The sequence below is a fragment of the Podarcis vaucheri genome (assembly GCF_965113315.1).
Source record: "Podarcis vaucheri genome assembly, chromosome: 6".
NCBI classification, from domain to species: Eukaryota; Metazoa; Chordata; class Lepidosauria; order Squamata; family Lacertidae; genus Podarcis; species Podarcis vaucheri.
Window position 1 is genome coordinate 63,288,406 of NC_138764.1, and position 21,914 is coordinate 63,310,319.

General features: G+C 44.6%; 1 protein-coding gene across 5 annotated transcripts in view; it reads right to left on the minus strand.

Annotated features, from left to right (window-relative positions):
- Positions 1-10,612, minus strand: part of LOC309534780 (uncharacterized protein) — a 29,058-nt gene extending 18,446 nt beyond the window's left edge. Inside the window, exons 1-7 of one of the 5 annotated variants that reach the window (XM_082227160.1) lie at positions 9,832-10,612; positions 5,459-5,531; positions 4,191-4,273; positions 3,534-3,667; positions 1,834-1,886; positions 1,271-1,384; positions 209-334 (exon numbers count right to left, since the gene is read on the minus strand). In XM_082227160.1, the coding sequence (XP_082083286.1) occupies positions 209-334; positions 1,271-1,384; positions 1,834-1,886; positions 3,534-3,667; positions 4,191-4,273; positions 5,459-5,521 (573 nt within the window). In that variant the 5' untranslated portion in view covers positions 5,522-5,531; positions 9,832-10,612. Of the gene's footprint in view, positions 1-208; positions 335-1,270; positions 1,385-1,833; positions 1,887-3,451; positions 3,668-4,190; positions 4,274-5,458; positions 5,532-9,379; positions 9,403-9,466; positions 9,663-9,831 lie in introns of those variants that run through there. The other 4 variants (XM_082227161.1, XM_082227162.1, XM_082227163.1 and 1 more) reach the window with 4 other exon arrangements.
- Between the last annotated feature and the right edge of the window lie 11,302 nt (positions 10,613-21,914).

Sequence of the window (21,914 nt, forward strand, 5' to 3'; positions counted from 1 at the left end):
AGTGTAGCTTCAATTGCTGACCACTGCTTCCAGAAACACTGCTAAATGGACGAAAGCTTCCAACGAGGTGCCAACACACAAGTATTCTCATGCAGCCAAAGTGTGATGCACTGTTACCTTTAATAGAGACATGGAGGTCACTAGGGATGCCATCTTCCACCCATATCCCATATCATCTGCTCTTAGTAATGTGTAGGGAGCTGTTTACCTCAATTTCTTCTTTTTCCTTTGATGGCACTTCCTGTTTGCTCTGTGGGCATGTTGAGGAAACAGAGGGCAAATGAAAACTGAAATCCTTTGCAGACATGATGGTTTTGCTGGACTTCTGATCCACCTAAAGAAATGCCAAGCAGGAAGGGGGAAATGTGCAAATAAGGGACACTTATATTACTGCTGCCAGTGCTGTGTTTGCTTTAGGATCCAACACGGCTCTGGAAAGACTCACTGAAAACCTGTTTTCGATCCCAAGGAATCTTGGGAATTATAGAACTATGAGAAGGATTGCAAGATTATTTCATTTTAAAAGGGTCTGCCACTGGAGAGCCACTGCCAGTCAGAATAAGAAACAGTATTAGGACAGATCAGGGTCCAGAGAACTGGAGCCAGCTGGTGGGTCAGATGCTGTGTTTCCCCCACCCTCGGTGGGTCATTTTGAAAGATGGGCAGGCTGGCTCATCCATCAATCGCCTGATAACACTACAACATCACGTGATCCATTTTCCCTTTGTAGCACCGGGGGAGAGGGGGATTTGGGCCCAGTTAAGTGAGGACTGAAGTTACAAGCAATAAACACTGACTTCAAGAAACACTTTCTGCTGGGGTCTGTTGTGCTAGAGAACCCCCACAGCAGAGGCAGGGAGGGGTGAAAGAGAGAGACAGGAGGTAGATCTAGATGGAATCATGGGAGGAAGGGAAGGAGGAAGAAAAATAACTCTCATTGATTGTGGGGAGGGGAGATGAGAGAGAAATGAGCTCCCAAAGTGCTGCAACACTACTTAGAGGTTTCCTTTCAATCAAGCAGTATGCAGATTTTGTTAAATAAGCCACATCAGAACACATTTCCAGGATTTGTATCTAACATTTCCATTCAGTTAATACATAAACCTTTATTCCCTCAGCAACCAGGTAAAGCCATGTTACTCTTCAAAATGTTACAAGTTCTTACTGCTCTGAGAAACCACAGGGAAAACATCCCTTCACAGATCGAGAACTCACCACCTTCCTCAGGAACTACCTGTTGCAAAGTGGCCCAGACTTCTCCTACAATTACCTTGGATGTGTCAGTTTCTTTCATCAAACTTGTTGAATTCTTCTGCCCTTGTTTAGATTCTGGTGTTGCTGATGGTCCTCCAGTTTTTTGAGAATTATTTCCCTTTTTATCTGGCTGTAGCACAGGAATAGAAAGATGAGTCTAGTGCTGCGAACTCCAGCTTGTTTTGACAGAGCTTCAGCACCTTTACCAACAAAAATGTAGCAGGTGAAGCCTCCCCCTGCCCCTGCTTTTGGTGCTGCCATGAAGTGATGGGGAAAGCTTCTCTAGCTATTCCCATGTTAGACAGCTGTTCAAGACACAAGAGCTCTGTTGAAAAATAATGTTGACAAACCCTGAACAGTGGGATGTCAAAAAGAGGCAAAATGGCAATTTTTGCTTGTGTATCTCAGAGGCAGTCTGAATTAGTTAGTGACTTCTTCAACCATACAGACCAGCCACAGAGTCATGAGAAATCTTCTTCCCAAACTTTGCCCCACATCACACCATCCCTTGATCTCTTCCACACGTGTAAGAGACACCCTCCCTGTAGGAACTAGCCACAGCATAGGTTCATCGCTTACCGTCATATTGATTAAGCACGAGGAACGGGATGAGTTTTTAGAACGACCTTTTCCTGCAAACAGAGAAACAAACTCAGCATGCAATGCCTCTGCCACAACCTGAGAGTTTGGATGTGTGGGACAACTTTGCTTTGTTAAGTCTTTTCAGGGCAAATGGATGAGTACTGGAGTTTCAGTTAGATAGATGGCATGCTGTTCCAAAGATCAGGTAAAAGAGAGGAGAGACTCTCTCAGTGGATAGAGCAAATGCTTTGCACTCATGAGGCTGCTACTTTCAAATCCTAGCATCTTCAGGTAGAGCTAGAAAAAGTTTCTATTGGAAGCTTTGGAGAGCCATTGCCAGCTATAGTGTGACTGGGTAGAATGCAGTTTCTTACGACATATTCCTGAAAACTCCTGCTGTTATTTATTGTACAGTGGTACCTTGGGCTACATATGCTTCAGGTTACAAACGCTTCAGGTTACAGACTCTGCTAACCCAGAAATAGTACCTCGGGTTAAGAACTTTGCTTCAGGATGAAAACAGAAATCGTGCTCTGGCGGCACGGCAGCAGTGGGAGGCCCCATTAGCTAAAGTGGTGCTTCAGGTAAAGAACAGTTTCAGGTTAAGAGCGGACCTCCGGAACGAATTAAGTACTTAACCCGAGGTACCACTGTATTTATCTACAGAGCAGGAAATCTATGACAAGCTTTTAATTTGAGCCAGTCTTCACTCGGGGCTCACCAACCTTAGCTTTACTCTACAATTCTAAGGGCAGCTCCAGGCTTTCCAGGTTTGTGTCCAAACATTTTTTTTTTTTGCCCCACTGCTTTCCCCATGAAAACCTACGCTTTACCGCTGAATTGAAGCAAATGGCAATTTGCTCAATTCAGTGGTAAAGATCAGGTTCTCCTGAGGAAAGTGTGACAAAAAAGCCCCCAGACAAGGACAGGGAAAGTGCAGACCTGTGCCTAGAAAGCACAGGGCAAAAGTCAAGTGTGGACAAGCTCTAGATCTCCACTCTAGGATATTTGAAGCAATATTAACGAAGACTACTTTTGTGTACGTGCTAAATGCCCGGGTCTTTTCTCTAAGCACAAAGCTGTCCCTGCCACACATCTGGAACAGGCACTCCTAGCAGAATTGAGCCCCAGAACCTCTCCTTTTTTATTTAGCTGCTTCGGGCTTCAACTGCAGATCCTAGATCTTGGAAGCTCAATGAGCCAAACAGGTCAGCCTAGCTGGGCCATTCTCTCAACCAGGGAGGCTGGTTCTAGTGAAAAGCAAGCTTTTGATATTGGGGGAAGTGAACTAGTACAACTGAAACACAGAAATACAACCCCAAAGCAGATAATGTGGACATTTCGCCACATTATTATTTTGTTCATGTTTGTACCACTTAATAAAAATCTAAAAATAATTTAAAAGTGGCATTCAGTAACATTTCCTAAAAGATAAAAACAAGATAAAAACAAAACTATCTATCACAAATAAAACTGTGCTCCTTCAACCACAAACATAGCATGGATGAGTGAGATTTTACGGGGACACAGTCCACCGCATAACTGTGAAATGGGTAGGGGATCAGAGAAGGAGGTGGTCCAATATTCAATCCCACATATATATTTTCAGCCTTGCCTCTGTTTTTGGTTGTTGTTCCCAAGTATTTAGCACTACTCCCTTTTTCTTATGTACCATTCTCCTCCCTACAAAACCAAACCTTTTGAAGATCTGCTTTTAGCTCCTCTATGATGGCCTCGGCTGGAATGTGCCCCACTGAAATACCCTTGAGAGTGATTCCAACCACGGCCTCGGTAAGCAACGTTGTAGTTGTGAGGTTTGCCACGATGTACCCTGAAGAAACACAAAGACAGTATTCTGCATAAGTTGCCTCTACTGCCATCAATCATGAGCTGTTGGTCAAGTCACCGTAGTAGATTCAGCTCAGCACAGCCCAGGGATGGGGATCTGTAGCCACCCATATGTGGTACAACTTCAGCTCCCATCACTCCTAGCCAGCATGACCAATGGATGTTTTGTAGTTTTTACTTGCTAGATGGACCAACAGCCTACTGAGCTTACTGTGCTGCTTTTTTAGAAATGTTAATTTTAACGTCTTATTAGTTTTTACGTTGCTTCATAACTTAATTTTAATTCATAAGCTACTATGAAAATACATTTTGTTAAAAGTGTGGGACAAACATATTCATGTTCTGCTTCTTAGAAAGTTTAAAGTTTAGCATCTTTTTATTAGTTTTTAGTTTGTTTATTAACTTAATTTTTGTCATTAATTTATATTATACTTTGAAAAAGTGGGGACAAATATGTGTATATGCATATATAATATGAATAAAAATAAAATGCAGAAGTCACTTACCAAGCAGGTGGTGTATCTGGGCAATAGTTGTTGTCCTGTTGCCAATCCCAAGAGTCCCTCCAATAGTTTTCATTTTGCGAATTCTGGACAGGGGAAAACATTTCACTCTGTTACTAACCCACAACTAGACTAACTGGTCAAAACAGGAAAAGGGAAAGAACAGTTTTGCAAATGCAAGAACTGAAACTTACTAACAGTGGATAGCTCACCTCCAAATCTCAGGTACCAGAAGCAATGCAGCAACCCCCGTTTCCCTCCTTTGTAACTTTTATAACTTACTTGATGATTCTTGTTTAGATTATTAATTGGTCAATGCTGCCAGCCCTGCTTCTTTCCTTCCTCCTTTGTCCCCATGCCATGTCAGATGTTATTCTGACCCATTTCTACTCAAAGTATATTGGAAGTTATATTCCAACACTGCCTGGAAGGCCACAGGCCCCCTTTCCCCATCATAAAGAATGGTGTTCAAGGTAGAGTATTGTGAGTGCTGACTCCTAAGATTCTGCTAGCTGATGCTTACTGGAAGCATTGGAACAGGGAGTTAGAATATGCTGTACAGTCTATACAATGGAATTTGCTCTAGAATCCATATTTTTCTTTAGATTTAAAACTCAGACTGATTCAGCAAAAACTGATACTTTGGGTATACTGAACTCCACAACGTCTTTATAGGAAGGCACTGTTAATTAAAACTTTAAAACTACAATTTGACTGGTATTATATACAGTGGTGCCTCGGGTTACAGACGCTTCAGGTTACAGACTCCGCTAACCCAGAAATAGTACCTCGGGTTAAGAACTTTGTTTCAGGATGAGAACAGAAATCACACGGCAGTTATGCAGCGGCAGTGGGAGGCCCCATTAGCTAAAGGGGTACCTCAGGTTAAGAACAGTTTTAGGTTAAGAATGAACCTCCAGAACGAATTAAGTTCTTAACCCGAGGTACCACTGTACATTTATTGTGTTGCCAATTAATTTTATGAAACAACTCATTTTTAGAATTGGAAAATATTATTGAGCAAAAAACAACAGTAGAAAAGTTTTTGTTAAAGCTCTTTTTCTACAGAAAATGATCAAGCTTCCTGCATGTTATCTTCATTCCTTAGGGACAAAAGCCATTCTAGATTGCTCCAGCTTTCAGTAATAGATATTCTGTTTCTTTTACAGCATAAATATATGTTAAAACTACTTGAGTCAACCAAAGATCAAGACAGTGTTGGGGAGGGTAAAGAAGACTTAACCAAAACAGCAACAGCAACAACAACTTACGGCTGCATAAAACCCAGGTCCATACTGTTGCCTACCCCAGAACATGGGGTAACCCCTCTCCATATTTCAAGCCCTGTGGAAGGAGATAAAAAAAGACATTTCAGGATACTTTCAGCTTTTCAGCCACTACTGTGCAAATTAACTAGGCAATTCAGAGTACAGGCCAAGCCTCCTCCTTCCTCAGATGAACAGCTGCCTGTCATCTTAGGTCACATTCAGCCAGTCGACCTAGGCTCTGCACTAGGGAATCAGACTGAGATAAAAGCATCAATTCCAGGTTCTAGGGCAAGGCTGGGAAACATTTGGCCCTCCAGCTGTTGCTAAACTACAACTTCAATCAGTCTCAACAAACACAGGTAATGACTAGAACTATGGGACTCAACAACATCTGAAAGAGTAAAGTGTCCACACACCTGATCTGGGGCATGCCCAGAAAGTGGAGGGAGTATCTGCTTTAAAACAGAAAGTTACAGTGATACCTTGGGTTACAAACGCTTCGGGTTACAAGCTCCGCTAACCCGAAAGTAGTACCTCGGGTTGAGAACTTTGCCCCAGGATGAGAACAGAAATCGCGCACCGGCGGCACAGCAGCAGCAGGAGGCTCCATTAGCAAAAGCACGCTTCAGGTTAAGAACAGTTTCAGGTTAAGAACAGACCTCCGGAACAAAGTAAGTTCGTAACCCGAGGTACCACTGTACTCTGCTTATGCACAAAGGTACTCAAGCAAAGATGGCAGAATTGTTTTTAAAACAAAGCATGGTATTTCTAGTTCATAATTGAACTCAAGAGTTGCCCATAGCTTCTCACTTTGTTGCTATCTAGATCAGAAGTGGGCAGACTTTAGGTGTGAGAAAGGTTGCATCCACATCATACATTTAAAGCACTCTTATACAACATTAACAATCATGGCTTCCTCCAAAGAATCCTGGGAACTGTAGTTTGCTGCTAGGGGAATTGTAGCTCTACTAGGAGTAAACAACAGTTGCCTGGATTCTTAAGGGGAAGCCATGATTCTAAAAGTGGTATAAATGTGCTTTAGCTATATATGGTGGAAATCAGTCTTGTGCTATGATGAATGTTTGTTCCATCTGCATAGGCATTTCAGCTGGCGAGGTGATGATGCCCTCAAACCCCCCCTAAGCACACTGTTTTGGGGTTCTCCCAACTCTCCCATGTGGGGGGAAGGGGGGATCTGCATTGTGCAAGCGGAAGTCATTGCACAAGACTTCCACTGAAAGGGCTCAGTAGCTGAATCCTGCCCAGAGCAAAGCAACAAGATGCCATTTAGAGTAATCATGAAATGATAAATGGTGCCTGCAAAGTCCTTATGTAGTGCTCACCAAGATCCACACACACACACACACACACACAATATATATATATTGCCGTCACGAAGAATTCAGCTGGTATCATTGTCAAACTTAGCCTGTGGAGCTAACAGTCTGCCACACTGGTTAAACCCAGTTCTTCTCCTCTGTCTTCTATCCATCATCCTAATGCCAAACTTTGTCATGCTGTCTGCATATGAAATGATTTGAGCTACAAAATGATCCAAGGGTAGGAGCAACTCCTCTATGAGGAAAGATTTCAATATTTTCAGTTTATTAAAAATATGAATAGTGAGGACATGACAAAAGTTTATAGGATTTTGCATGGTGTGGAGAAAGTAGATAGAGAGGGTTTATTTCTCCCTTACTCATTGTACTAGAAGGCAGGGTCATCCAAGAAAGCTGAATGTTGAATTATTTAGGACAGACAAAAGAAAGTACATCTTCACACTGTAGCCAAATAGTCACATAGGTAGCCCCTTTGCCCAATTTAGAATGTGCCTTTCTGTATTGTACCGTATTTTTTGCACCACAACACTCACGTTTTTCCTCCTAAAAAGTAAGGGGAAATGTCTGTGAGTGTTATGGAGGGAATGCCTACGGGTGGCATGCCTACGGATTTTCCTCCTCTAAAAACTACGTGCGTGTTATGGCCGGGTGCGTGTTATAGAGCGAAAAATACGGTATGGTTCTCTCTGTATTTCTGTATTCTTGTTATTCTTTTCAGTTTCCAAAGCTGTGCCATTATTTGCAAGTAAGGAGAGCAAGTAGCACTTGTAGGACCCCCGGCCCAGTTAACAGAGTTTAGGTATGCATACTGGTGTAAAGGAAAGGCTGGTACAGAGTCAATTACAATGACCAGAGCCAGCTGGAAGATCATAGAACTGCAGAGTTGGAAGCAGGGTGGATTTGATTTAAATCATGACATAAATCACTAGTCAGTGAAGACTTGATTTAAATCGTTTTTTTACACAAAGACTAATTCTTGCTGCTATAATCTTAATACAGTATTTACAACCAGATGAAGGTTTCATTTTTGGAATAATAAATTTTCAGTGTCGTTTTTACATTTATATCAAAAATTGCTGATTTGGTTATACTATTAGAAATACATAGACCGATAATTATGAAATTATTGTGAGGTTTAATAAGTTAACTGCTTATATTTGGACAAATTTTCTGCTGTACTTTGCAAGAAGGAGAAAAATAATCATTTCCTTAATAACAATTTAAACAATTTATTTAACTAAAACAGTAACATTATAGCATATGTATCCATGTTTGTAAACTGATGTGGTTAAACAATTTAAAACAAAAACTTAGGCTGCGTTTAGCACACATGAAAAAACAAATCCTTATTTCCTGATGAATAGCCTATGGACTATAATGTAACTTAAATAGAAAACTCTCTTTGGAAAGATTTTTCCTCCAAAAGCATTTTTTTAAAAAAAAAAAAAACCCGATTTAAATTTTAAAAATATGATTTTTATTTTTAAAAAAATCATTGATTTTTATCCACCCTGGTTGGAAGAGACCCTGAGGATCATATAGCCCAATCCCCGATTGAGGAAGAGACCTTGATAAGATACAGGGAGTTTTAGGTAGAAAACAACTCCAAATATGGGGTGCCTAATTGGAAGGCCAGGTAAAGAACCATGAGCTGTTCACATGTTACTGTAACCAATAATATTGCAGAGATGATACAGGCATGAAGGCTTCATGTATTCAGAATGCCATATAGATGCCTTGAATTCTTGTATTGCGGCCCCAGCTTTTGGAATTCTCCACTGGGGCACCTTTATTTCTTGCTGCAGTAAGCAATAAAGCCGCTCTTTCCACAACGCCTTTTGTCTTGAACTGGGAAGAAAGACGAGGCGTATTTTCAGACCTTCCTTTCGAAGGGTAACAACGCAGCACATAGTTAAATTAAGGTATTTGCTTCTACATGAGGCCACCAACTTGGATGGTTTTAAAGATTAGACAAATTCACGGTGCGTAAGGCTACCAACCACAATGGCTGCATACTACATATTTGGGTATCGGCGGGAGTAAGCAATCTGAACACCAGTTGCTGCAAATCACAGTGAATAAAGGGCGAGATGGAGAACATAAGAAATGTAAGAACTCTGGGCAATCCTCCGCAAAAAAAGCACAACTCTCTGCCATCTCCCCCCATTTTTTAAAATTTGAGTCCCCAAAAATACATGGAGGTGTCTTATACACAGAAAAAGACGGTACTCTGGTTGGCCTGTTTTTTTCACCCACCCATAGGGAGCCCACTTAAGGACTCTATACGGGCTCCGGAATATCCCATAAGAGAAAGAGAGCAGTTTTTCTTATAACACCACATACAAAATCAGAGGGCCTGAGGCATGGGCGTAGCCAGGGGGTGCAGCTGCGCCCCCTAAATCAAGTAAATAAATAAAAATACTTAAACTAACCAATTTTGTCAAAGATAACTCGGTTCTGCCCACCCCCAAAATAACTCCTGGCTACGGCCCAAAACAGCTACAACTCCCTTGAAACCACTAAAGTTAAAATTCTGTAGTAGTATAACTTAAACGGTTAGCACTGAAGGAGAGGGGAACAATACCTCTGAAACGACCAGCCCTAGACTAAAAACTTGTGCAGCTACATGGGCATAGCCCCAGATCAAGTAAAATAGAAATATTTAACTGACCAATCACGTCGGTTCTGCCCCCCAACAAAAGTCCTGGCTGTGCCCATGTGCAGCTACCTTACAAAATACGGCAATCACAATATTTAGGAAACTAGTTTTGCCATTCTGCGCGGGTATTTTTAAAAAGGGAAACCCTTCTCCTTCCCAACAAGAAGGCCTCTTCCTTAAGGAAAGCATCTTCCTCAACGCAGCACAAACCCAACTGGTCGCTCTCCGCCCCGCCCTTCATACAATCGCTGTTTCAAAGAACAGGGATGCATTTCCATAGTATCAGTTTTTGTTTTAAGGGGGGGGGGGTGGAGTTACATGAATCAACTTCATTTCCCAGAGGTCTATTATAGCCTCTACCTTGCAAAAGTCTTTACCTTTTAGCTCCAACGCTGTTTCTCTTTTGCTGGAAGAAACGTGGTTGGAAGGAGAGCTACGCGCTGCGCGTCCCGCACCAGATCAAACCTGGCTGAAGCCTCTCGGTGTTGCGAAAAGACGAGTGCAGCCCATTGAAAGAGAAAGAGAGGAGAAAACTCTCTCGATTTGTTGCTTATTGCCTCCCTGACTTCTTCTCAGCGCCTCGGCTGCCGAAAAGAGGAAGAGGCGCCCAAAGGCGCTCCAAATAAACGCCGCTTCTTCTCCTGCCCCTGTGTACGATTGTCACCCACAGTAACCCTGGCGCGGGCTCTGCTCTCCCCTGCAGGCAGATAGGAGAAGCGAGCCGGCGAAAACGCGCGCGCTGAAACCGAAAGTCAGAGAAGGAGAAGGCCCGCTTCTGAGAATCCCGCTCAGCTGCGAAAGGCTGTCGGGAAAGTGATTATGTCTCCCTGAGGCTGCCAAACGGGCATAAAATCTACATGGGTGTGATTTCTTTAGCTGCAGGCTAAAGCTGCATGGGAGGCGGGAAAAGAGAATTGCATGGAGCGATTGATAAGGCTTAGCTGCTCAAATAGCGCATTGCGCGGGTACTTCTCCATTCCATTAACTAGTTAAGGCTGTGTCGTTATCTCCGCATTTCAGCTGCTTAGGGAGGAAGATGGAAGGCTGAGGGAGATGACGGCTTGCAGGCTGTTCGCCGAGCTCCCGCCCTGACGTGGGTTGTGAATCTAAACTTGCAACTGCACCGCTCCATTTCCTCGCCCAGTGCCCGTTTTAGGTACAGTATAAGCTAAACAAGCTATAGCTTAGGGCCCCATTCTGTTGGGGGCCCCAAATTTTTTTAAAAAAACAACAACCCTGAATGTACATTTTCAAAATTTTAAGATAAAAAAACCAAATAAAACCTACAGCTGGACATATAAAGGGCCCCATTACCAGTGGCGTAGCGTGGGTTGTCAGCACCCGGGGCAAGGCAAGTAATTTGCGCCCCCTAACCCGTGGATTTGCACCCCTTAACCCGTGGATTTGCGCCCCCTAACCCTAAACTCCAGATGTTGCGGCCGGGCCCCCCTGCACCCCCCACGCTACGCCACTGCCCATTACCTTCAGTAGCATAGGGCCTCATCAAACCTAACTGGCCCTGTCCTTGCCCCTGTTGGAGGGAGCACTGAATAAGACTCGGTAAGAATCTTCTGCATACAACACATTCAAAGTACTTAGCCTGTTGTTGTTTTTAAATGAAGGCTAAGTGCGTTAAATTGCAGTGTAGTAATTCGTGCGTTGAACTAGGACCTCAGAGACCATGGTTCCAATCTTAATTTTACATATTGCCCTCGCAGGGTCAGAAAAACGGTGACAAGACCTTGGTGTCGTGGTAGATGTCGAACCCATGTGTGCAGGCCGTGAAAAAGGCAAAATCCATGTTAGGGACTATTAGGAAAAGAACTGAAAAGAAAACTGCCAATGCAGTATCATAATGCCGTTGGTGCAAATCTACGGTGTCAGTGCAATTCTGGCCACCTCAGCTCAAAAAGAATAAAGGAAAAAAGGTTCAGAAAAGGGACGCAACCAAAACGATCAAGAGGGTGGAGCAATTTCCCTATGAAGAAAAGTTGCAGCGTTTGAGACTTTTCAGTACAGTGGTACCTCAGGTTAAGAACTTAATTTGTTCTGGAGGTCCGTTCTTAACCTGAAACCGTTCTTAACCTGAGGTACCACTTTAACTAATGGGGCCTCCTGCTGCCACTGCATGATTTCTGTTCTCATCCTGAAGCAAAGTTCTTAACCCAAGGTACTATTTCTGGGTTAGCGGCGTCTGTAACCTGAAGCGTCTGTAACCTGAAGTGTCTGTAACCTGAGATAGCACTGTATATGGAAAAGGTGAGCGAGAATTAATGGGATAGAAGTGTATAAATTTATGCATGGCATGGAGTAAAACGGGTAGAGAAATTCTCCCCAACTCAACACTAGGTCTCCTGGATATCCAGTGAAGCCGAAAGTTGGAAGAGTAAAAGAAAGCACTGCTTCAACCAGCACATAGTTAAGCTGTGGAATTTGCTCCCGCAGGAAGCAATAATGGCCACCAACCTAGATGGCTTTAAAATAGGTTTATACAGTAGTACCCCGCAAGACGAACACCTCGCGAGATGAAAAACTCGCAAAACGAAAGGTTTTTTCGTTTTCGAGTTGCCTTGCAAGACGAATTTCCCTATGGGCTTGCTTCGCAAAACGAAGCTTGCCCCGGGGACAGCGAGTCTTCTCTTTTGAAGCAAGGGGCTGCGGGGAGATCGCTTCTCCCCACCGCCCCTTGCTTCAAAAGAGGTCCGGGGGCAGCGGGAAGCGACGCGCTTCTTCCCCGCTTCCCCCGGACGTCTTTTGCAGCAAGGGGCTGCAGGGAGATGGCGGAGAGGTCCGCGAAGCCTGGACGCGCTGATGTCAGCGCGCGCAGGCTTCGGCATGCCGGCAACCCTCCGCCAGCAGCGGCAGCGCTGCCGCTGCTGGCGGAGAGGACCGCGAAGCCTGGGAGCGCTGATGTCAGCGCGCGCAGGCTTCGGCATGCCGGCAACCCTCCGCCAGCAGCGTCAGCGCTGCCGCTGCTGGCGGAGAGGTCCGCGAAGCCTTGGCCGGACAGCTTTTAAAGGCAGGCGGGGGGGAGCAAAGACTTTCGCCCCCGCCAGCCTTCAGAAGAGGTCCAGGACCTCTTCTGAAGGCTGGCGGGGGGCAAAAGTCTTTGTCCCCCCTGCCTGCCTTCCCAGGGGCTTTTAAATCGCCCCGGACAGCGGAGAAGTCCTCCGCTGTCCCTGGGCGATTTTAAAATGCCGCCCGCCAGCATTTTAAGATCGCCCCGGACAGCGGAGAAGTCCTCCGCTGTCCCGGGGTTTTTTAAAATGCTGGGGGTGGGAAGAAAAGCCCTTGTCCCCCCTCCCAGCCTTCAGAAGAGGTCCGGGGACAGACTGTCCCCGGACCTGGTCTGAAGGCGGTTTCCCTAGGAACGCATTAATTGATTTTCAATGCATTCCTATGGGAAACCGTGCATCGCAAGATGAAAAAACCGCAAGATGAAGAGACTTGCGGAACGAATTAATTTCGTCTTGCGAGGCACCACTGTACAAATTCATGATGACTGTGCTCTGGTTCAGGGGCGCCGACTTATAAAAAATATTGGGGGGGGCCCATACCGGGGTCCTGCCCCGGGAAGTTTTCTAAATTTTAGGTGAAAATTAGTGAGTTTTAAAGTTTTTTTAAAGTATTTTAGAGTCATATGATAAACATTAGAACCCTCACTCAACGGCACTTTCTGGCCCTCCGCCAGCAAAAAAGGAAAACCTATCCCACGCCGGGTCGCCCCCCGCGCGCTGCCCTTCCGTCGCGCGCTCCCTGGCGGCAGGATGGCAGTGGTGCTTTTGCATGCAAGAACCGGCCTGCCCTCCCCAGGCTTCGCGCCGGGAGGCGGCCACCCCCTCCTACCCTCCTACCAACGTCACCTTAGCCGAACCTATGATTCTATGAGAAGGAACACAACATAAATTTTCTTCCCAGCCAAGCAAGGGATACTCACTTAGATGTCCTTCAGGCATAATGTATACAAGTATATTGCTGCTGTCATTGTGATGTCATTGTGATGTCATTGAGGAGTCTCCATCTTTGGTGGTCTTTAAGCAGAGGCTTGACAACCATATGTCAGGAGTGCTCTGATGGTGTTTCCTGCTTGGCAGGGGGTTGGACTCGATGGCCCTTGTGGTCTCTTCCAACTCTAGGATTCTATGAACCCAGAAAAAAAGCCCCGCTCCGGCGGCGGGAACTCCCGTCCCCTCCATTCTCCCCTCACCCCGGTCCCTCGCCAGCGACGAATACTCCGTTCCTCGGCCCCGCGGCTCCATTCCTTTCTAAAGTCCTGCCGCTGGGGGTCTTCCTCTGACTGACCGACCTGCCTGCCCCTTCTCAGGAGCTCCCGGTCACTTTGGGAGGCGCGCGCCGGAGTCCCCTGCGCGGTTTTTGGCAAGGTGCCTAATAATTTTCTTAAATTATTGGGGGGGGCAGAGCCCCCCCAAACGAATTTTTGAGGGGGCTCGGGCCCCCTCAGGCCCCATGGAGTCGGCGCCTATGCTCTGGTTCCAGTGTTTGGGGCAGCAATGCTTCTGAATGCCAGTTGCTGGAAACTGCAGGAGTGGGAAGTGTTCTTGTGCCCGTATCTTGCTTGTGAGTTTCCTGAAAGCATCTGGTCGGCAACTAGATAGAGCCATTGGCCTGATCCAGCTGGCTCTTCTTAGTTTCTTATGTTCATAAATCACCACTAAGACTGGCGGGTCCTGGTTTCACTCAGTCGATAGAGCATGAGACTCTTAATCTCAAGGTTGTGGGTTCAAGCCCCACGTTGGGCAAAAGATTCCTGCATTGCAGGAGGTTCGACTACATGACCCTGGAGTTCTATGAAGAGAAGAGCTAGTCCTCTGAGGCTGCAGTCCTACGCCCACTCACCTCAACCGGTCCTCCTTCTGAGTAGATGTGCATAGAATTGTGCTGTAAGTAGCTATATGAACGTAGATGGCCTAAGTAAGTTGAGAGGTACCACTCATGAAAAGGACTGAATGTGCCCAGGTTTGGAGATCTTCAGGGGAGGCTTTTATTTCAGTCTCACTTTAGAATCGTAGAGTTTGAAGGGACCACAAGGGTCATCTGGTCCAACTTCCTGCAATGCAGGAATCTTTTTGCCCAGTGTGGGGCTTGAACCTGTGACTCTGAGATTCAGAGCCTCATGCAATCCCACAGTTTGGTGAGGGGCCTTCCCATCTGCCTTCTCCCTGCTTTCTTAATGGCCCATCACCTTTCCTTTGTTCTCTTAATCTGTGTATGTATGTCTGTGATTGCCACATTGATGACCTGTGACAATAGTAACTAATCAATGCCACCTGTTTTACAGTCATACAGGAAATCAAGATCAATAATAGTGAAGTCCCAAGTGAGGTCACAGTGAAATCATATGGTCAAAATGCATATAATAGTGGTTATTTTATATATTTGCAGGTTTTTGTTAGAACTATATGTAATTAAGGGCCACTAGGTGGCGTAGAAAGTCTGTGGTTGTTCCTTTCCTTGAAAATTATGTGTGATTATTTTTTCCTGTTACAGACACCCAACAGGCATTCCCATACCATGCAGGTAAGTCCAAATTGTCCAGGGCTTTCCACATTTGGACAATGGTTTCTCTGGCAGCCATCAACAGAAATTACAACAACTCCTTTGCTAAAACATCCTTGTTCGGCCTCTAAAGATTGGTAGCAGGAAAAGCTCAGGTGTAAAGTGGAGGTCCTGGTGATACTAATTCCTGGCATACTTTTTACTAAAAGTTGCATATGCAGGGGCATTCCCATCAAAGATGGCGGTGTATGCCCTTAGCCTTACATCCTGTCCATATTCTGACCAAGGAAGTAAATGTGATCCAACTTTATCAATCAAATACTTTTAGTGAAGTTGCTTTGATGCTAGCTGATATGGACTTTATGGGCTTGCTGGACCAATGCCTAATCCAAGCAGCTTCTTCCATTTAAAATCCCAAGTTGTCTTACCACACTATCTTCAGACCCAAGAATGGACCAAGTTCCAGGAAGATCTTATACATGAAGAGACAATGCCTTTCCCTCACCCAACACGTACCAGGAATGGCGGACTATTAAGAATTTGTTGTTGTTGTTGTTGTTATGTACATCACCCTGTTATGTGGCTCACCCTGGCCACCAGGGGTATTGTGTACTGTATATAGTTTTCACTCAGGTCCACGTCAGTTAATTTACGCAGGAAACCCTGGGGTGTGGTTGTTACAATGTTGACAGCCGGCCGCCTATAAAAGCAGGCCAGCTGAGCTGTTCAGCTCAGTTCAGGTCCAGCTTACTATAAAGAACCACTGACGGGTATCTGGTGGAAGAGTTTCATGGTTTGTTCCCGGGTAAGCCCAAACCATTAGCTAGATTCTGGGAGGAAGAATTTGGACCCACAGACGACGAAGGGGACTTTGTGACTTTTCCTGCCTCCGAAGAGGAGGGAGGGGAGGTGTCCGAGGGAGAAGAATCAGACTGGGAGGTTCAACCAGCTGGAAGAGATCCAAGCGGATGGGAGGCTGGTTTTGAATCCTCAGAAGATGATGACAGTTCTTTCAGGGGATTCCCCGCATCGTCGGTTGAAGAGAGAGAGGAGGATGTATTGGAAGATCGCGCCAGGGGTGGGGGGGTCCTGAGGAGGACGTGGATGTCAGGGAACTGCCGTCAGTGCCTGAGGGAGAGAGCAAAAGCCAGAGGGATTCCAGAGAGCGTCCAGGGATCGGGAGAAGCAGCCCATCTTCTGGGGTAGAGAATCAGCGTAGCACCAGTGGAGAAGGTGGGCAGATGGGGGAAGCGGTGAGGCGGTCCCATGACTCCTTGCCTGGGACCAGCGGAGAGTGTAGGGGTCCTCCGTTGCCCACACCCTCCTTGCGCAGAAGGCTTTCGCGCAGAGAGAGTAGGAGGAGACTGGGCGTCAAAGAGCTTCTTTGCTGGAAGAAGTTCAAGAAACGCCCACTGACGGATTCTGCCAGCGATTGAGTCAGCCACAGGTGAGTGGCTGTCCGGACAGAAAAGGTTCACTTTGGCAGCCCAGCCAGGTGTTTGCACCCAGCCGGGGAGATAGGCACCGGCTTACTCACGAGCAACCCCTAGAACCATTACAGTAGTTTAGAATAAAAAGCTAAAAAAGAAGAAGATGCAAGACAACACAAAATAGGATGTAAGAGCAGTAAACAAAGTTCCACTAAAACAGCTAATACCGAATTAAAAGAGCTTTCAGTCACTCTTACTGTTAAAAATCATACCCTCATAGAATTGTAGAGTTGGAAGGGACTATGAAGACCACCTATGTCCTAATCCAACCCCCTACAATGCAGAATTTTTTTGCTACTAGACTTAAATCCACAACCCTGGAATTAAGGGTCTCATGCTTTATCAACTGAGCTATGTGCTGTCTGTTATAGGTGGATGTCATTGGAATTAACCTTATTTCATAAGGGCAGTTGCCACAAACATCTGGCAGGACTGAAGCTGTACTTGTAAACTTTTATTTAAGCAATGATGGATGAATGGATGGAGCAAGAGGGAGGAGGGAGAGATTACAAAAATATTTTGAATTAATAAAAATATGAAGATCTTCACATTACCTTTTAAAAAATAAGTAAGGCAGTAATTCTAACTGTAAGCTCCATTTAAATCAGTTGAGTTGAATTTAATTCTATGGACGATCTTGGTAACTGAGAATGTGTTTATAGAAGTGTTTGTTTGCTTTTTAAGCTTTTCCTTGGGATAAGAATTTATTTGAGTGCAAAACTCACTGGGAATCTTGGGATTGAGGTATATACATCTTTAGAAGTGCTCTTCGTGTGACATTAACAGTCATTGCAATGTCCCTGGTGTATGAGCTGCAACTATGCTGCTGTAGTTTTTCTGCCATTAGCACAATCCTGGACATGCTTCTTTTCACACTGATACCACTGTGCTTGTTCTGTGGAGTTTGTTCCCAGGTGAATGATTGCAGCCTTGGGCAAGTATTGTTTTTCTGCTCCCTCCATTCTTAACTGCGGTGCCCAAAGGGTGGTCGTCTCCCTCAACCCTACATGGGGCATCTAGGTAGGGGGGAGGGGAATTTAAAGCATGAGATTTGGTCACATCAGTGTTCTGATGACAATCAGTTCTACCTCTTAGTTATATGCTGCTGAGATACTGTAGCATTGTTAAATTTTTGTGTCAGAAATGGTCTGGCAATAGACATGGGTAGAATAAATACATTCAGGGTGGAGTAGAGAGCTAAGTGGCAGGTACTATTGAGGTTTTAAAGTTTTATGTATGTACAGAGACTCCAGCTCAAGATGGAATATGCTAGAAAATTCTAGCTGGTCAGTAATTTTCCATTTCTACTAGAAGCAGACCGATGTTGTTTTCATATTGTGTAGTTTATCTCTTTCAAGGCCATTGGGAGCATATATAAACTACCCAGCGAGCAGCCTCATCTGTACTTTCACTTCTATCTGTCTGGGTTTTACTTTTTTTGCTCTGAACTACCGGTAATTTTTTACAGTTTTTATATGCTGTACTGAAGTCGCCCCCCCCCCTCCAAGTTGCATATTGTTAGGGCTCTGGTAAAGATAAGATTTTTCAAGTAAACTACTATTAATTATTTTTCTGGGTGTCCAGTGTTGTTTTTGCATTACAAGCAGCTGCTACTCTGCTAATTGAGTCGGAGAAGCCCCTGGACTTGAGGCTCATATCTCAACAGGTACAGGACCTTACTGAATGTGGGTAAGCTGACTGAACCGAGATCCAGAAAAACTGTTGGTAGATCCTGAGCCCAGGTTTTTTATTCTGGCTCACAATCCCAGCGAGTTAACCTATGTCCTATCAATATAGTTTGATCTGTGAAGGGGGGGGGGGAGTAATCTGGCCACAGAGAGGATGGTTAATTTATTATTTAATTTATATTCTGCCTTTCTCTACTCCTCTTCATGCTTCCTCTTGCAGATGATAAATATGAGACTACCTGCATGGCTTTTGTGCCCAAAGTGAATGTGGGTAGTTAATTGCCACAAATTTCATCAGTGCAATCAGAAATGTTGAGAATTTAAACTTCAATATATTGCTGCTTTGAAGGATTTAATAGGTTCGTGTAACTTTGGCAGATTAAACAATTAGAGACCAGCTAATTGAGAAAACAATTATGCCTCATTATGCTTAGAGACAGATATTGCTTTGGAGCTGTATTAAACTATTGTAACTCAAACGGAGACAACCATGGCAGAAACCAAATTAGTGAGAATGGCAGAAACCAAATTAGTGAGGCAATCCCCTGCATTGAAATTCTGTTATAAGGTAGACACAGGATTGGTATGGGTTTTGAGTCTCCCTAAACTTTCATTTGTCTACTAAACTCCATTTTAGTATAAGGGTCCAAAGCGTCCTTGTTTTAGAAATGGGTTGCACCCCAGCCCCATATAATTATCCCAATCCCCTTGAGTGTATGGAAATGTAGGCAAGGCAAGGCCCATCATGGACGTGTGAAACAAAATGGTGTCCTTCAGCACCATGATGGACTCTCCTATTTGTCAAGGATGGTGGCCGATTCATGCTTTATATTCCTTTTTTAAAAAAATCTTAATGCAATCTCACAATAAACACCTGGAGAGCTGTATGCATACACACACACACACATTGTGGAAACACATGAAGTCACACACATAACATGCTCTCCTGTTGGCATCTGTGTCTGTCTGTGTCACATTACATCTTCCTGATCCTCCCTGCTTAAAGCGACAGCAGGGGCTAAGCCAGAAAATGACTGTAATAGTGGAAAACTCTCTGTTAAGTAGTTTTTGTTAGAATTCCTAATCCATGATTGCAGTCATGGGATTTTTGTCTATCACATGACGGTTTATGTTTTGACTCCACAGAGTGAGAAGTGACGGAGACAGGATGTTTGTGTTACTGTGTTCTGTGAAGTGGGACTATTGTCCTTTGTCCTTTCACTTTTTTGCTAGAGAGAGAGAGGGAGCCATGTTGCAGTGCTCCGTGTGTGTTTATATGTAAATAAAGTAGATTAGCCAAAATGCTGAGTTGCTGGGGTCTGTTACGCAAACTGTGAACGCTCTGCGGATCCCTAAGTGTGCTGGTGTCTGCTGGCATCGGTTGCTGTGATGTTTGGGCACAAGAAAGCTTTTGAAGCTCTCGAACAAACAACCAGGAGGGAGAGAACATGCCAGTCGGGCATGTGTTTCTGCCAGGGTCCTACTTGAGTGTAGGATGAGCTCCTGACAGTTTCATGGCCAGAACTGCTTGGAGGAAGGAGGGAACAAAGTGTACCCTGTAAGCTTATTCCATCTCTTCACAGTCCTTCTAGGCAGCAGAGGGCAGGGACAGGGGCCTCGGGCTCCCCCTTCCCATCAGGAACAATTCTCCACAGGGGGGATTTAAACCAGCCTTTGCCAACCCAGGGCCCTTCAGATGTTTTCTACCACAGCAGCCCTCAGAGCACCGTCCATGCTGCCTGGGGCTGAAGGAGTAGCAGTGCAAAGCACCTGGAGGACCCAAGTTGGTGAAGGCTGTTTAAAGTATGTCACATAGCACAAGCTTCTGGTAGACACAGAAAGCCCTTGTTGCCTGTGACACACTTTTGTGCAGTGTGTTCTCACAGCGTCCCTGCTGAGCGCTGTATTGGAAGTGCTAAAGTGGACAGCGATGGCTTGTGACTCCAAGCAGAGAGCAAAGCTGTTTTGCAATTGTTTAAAAACTAGTTTCCACACAAAAATCAAGACTTGCTACTGAAGACTATGCTAGGGTTGCCATATTTCAAAAAGTAAAGACCAGGACACCTTGAAAGTTGTTGAAAGGTTCTAAAGAATTAGAAAGCTGGGCAATTAGAAGGTTAACATTGAGACGACGACAACTGTAATATGCTGACTGGCGAAACCTATTAGCCAAGCACTCTTGGCTACAGGAAACAGGCGGTTTCTTTACATCCTCTTCGAGCGGGTGTTGGGGGAATGGAATAAGACAATTGCTGTGCAAAATTGATTCTCTTTTCAATTAACAACTACACTTTGGACCCTCTCCACACGATCGGGAATTTTGAAAGGTAGGATCTCTGAAATCTAAAATGTAATCTGTGCAAAGGGGTATAAACTGCAGTCTGATAGGTGTAATTTTTTTATTTATTTTTTTGTATTTCCACTTTATAGAATCTTCATGGACCTATAGCTGTTTGACTTTACTTTGCAGCAGTTCAAAAACCAAAGGAGCTTTCGCCTCTCCTTGTTTAAACAGTGCATTTCCACCCAATACGTTGAACTGAATCCAGATACATTCATTGAAAGGGCATGGATGTATAGTTTTGGTCCTTATTGCACTTAAAAGTACCACGTAATAATTTTTTTAAAATATCCTTGTGGTATGTGGGTTAATACTAGCAGCAGAAATAAAAAATGTGAGATGCAAAAGCATACATTTCCTGTTTTCTCCCCTCTACTTAATCTCTTAACTGCAGATGGGTATTTATACATTTTTTATTCCAATTTCTGAAATGAGAATAACCAAGAAAATATTAATAGAGTATGGCAACTAGTTGCCCATATGCCAGTTCACTCCTGGGCAGAGGAAGACAAAAAATGAGTTCTATTGCTTAGCCTCTTCCATCTCCCCACGAGTCATTTTAGGCCTAGGAACACACAGAAAAGTATACCTGCTTCTACCTAGCCTTTCAGTGTTGACAAGTAAAAAAAGGCAGGTGTGTGTTTATGGCATCCTTAGGGGGCAGGTGTAAGAAAGGAAGGTATTAACTCATGTGTTACTTCCCCACTTGCCTTCCCTGACACTTTCTAGCCTGGAAAGGTAAAAAAGGTGTTTGGTAGGTAGCTGATCATAAGGAACCCCATTTTGCACACACTTATGCTCTTTCCCACACATAAAATCAGGGAGGGGGAAGGACTACTTATGCCTAAAAGTCATGTGGCATGAGTGTGTGCTTGCCTCCACCAAACCCCATCTCCCTCTCCCTGCCTTCAAAATGGGTTACTTGCAAGGGTTAGCTGCCAAACATGAGTGTATAGTTCACCTTTTTGGAAGACTAGAAAAACAGTATATTCTATACAAAACTAAGCTGAAATATGTTTGAAAAGGGCCTGGGACACATGGGAAGCAGCAGGACATAATTTCCAAAGAATTGCAACTACCTAAGATCAGCACTGAACTCACTTAGATAAAACTCTTTCCAATAATGTAATTGTCAAGCTAAATCACATATACTGTGCTTCACCAAGGGAAGGGAAGTAGTCTTCGGCCCCCACCCTTGTGCTACTACTGACTGGCGAAACATGTTAGCCAAGCAGGGTTGGGTACAGGAAACAGGTGGTTTTGGGCTGCTGAATGGGGGCGGTGGGGAGAGCCGTGCTCCTCTGCCGGCAGCCTCGGCTTCTCCCTCCCTTTTCTCACCAAACCTCCTTTCCCCCCTTTTTTCTCCAAACCTCCTTTCCCCCCTTTTCTCTCCAAACCTCATCCCCCCTTTTTTTCTCCAAACC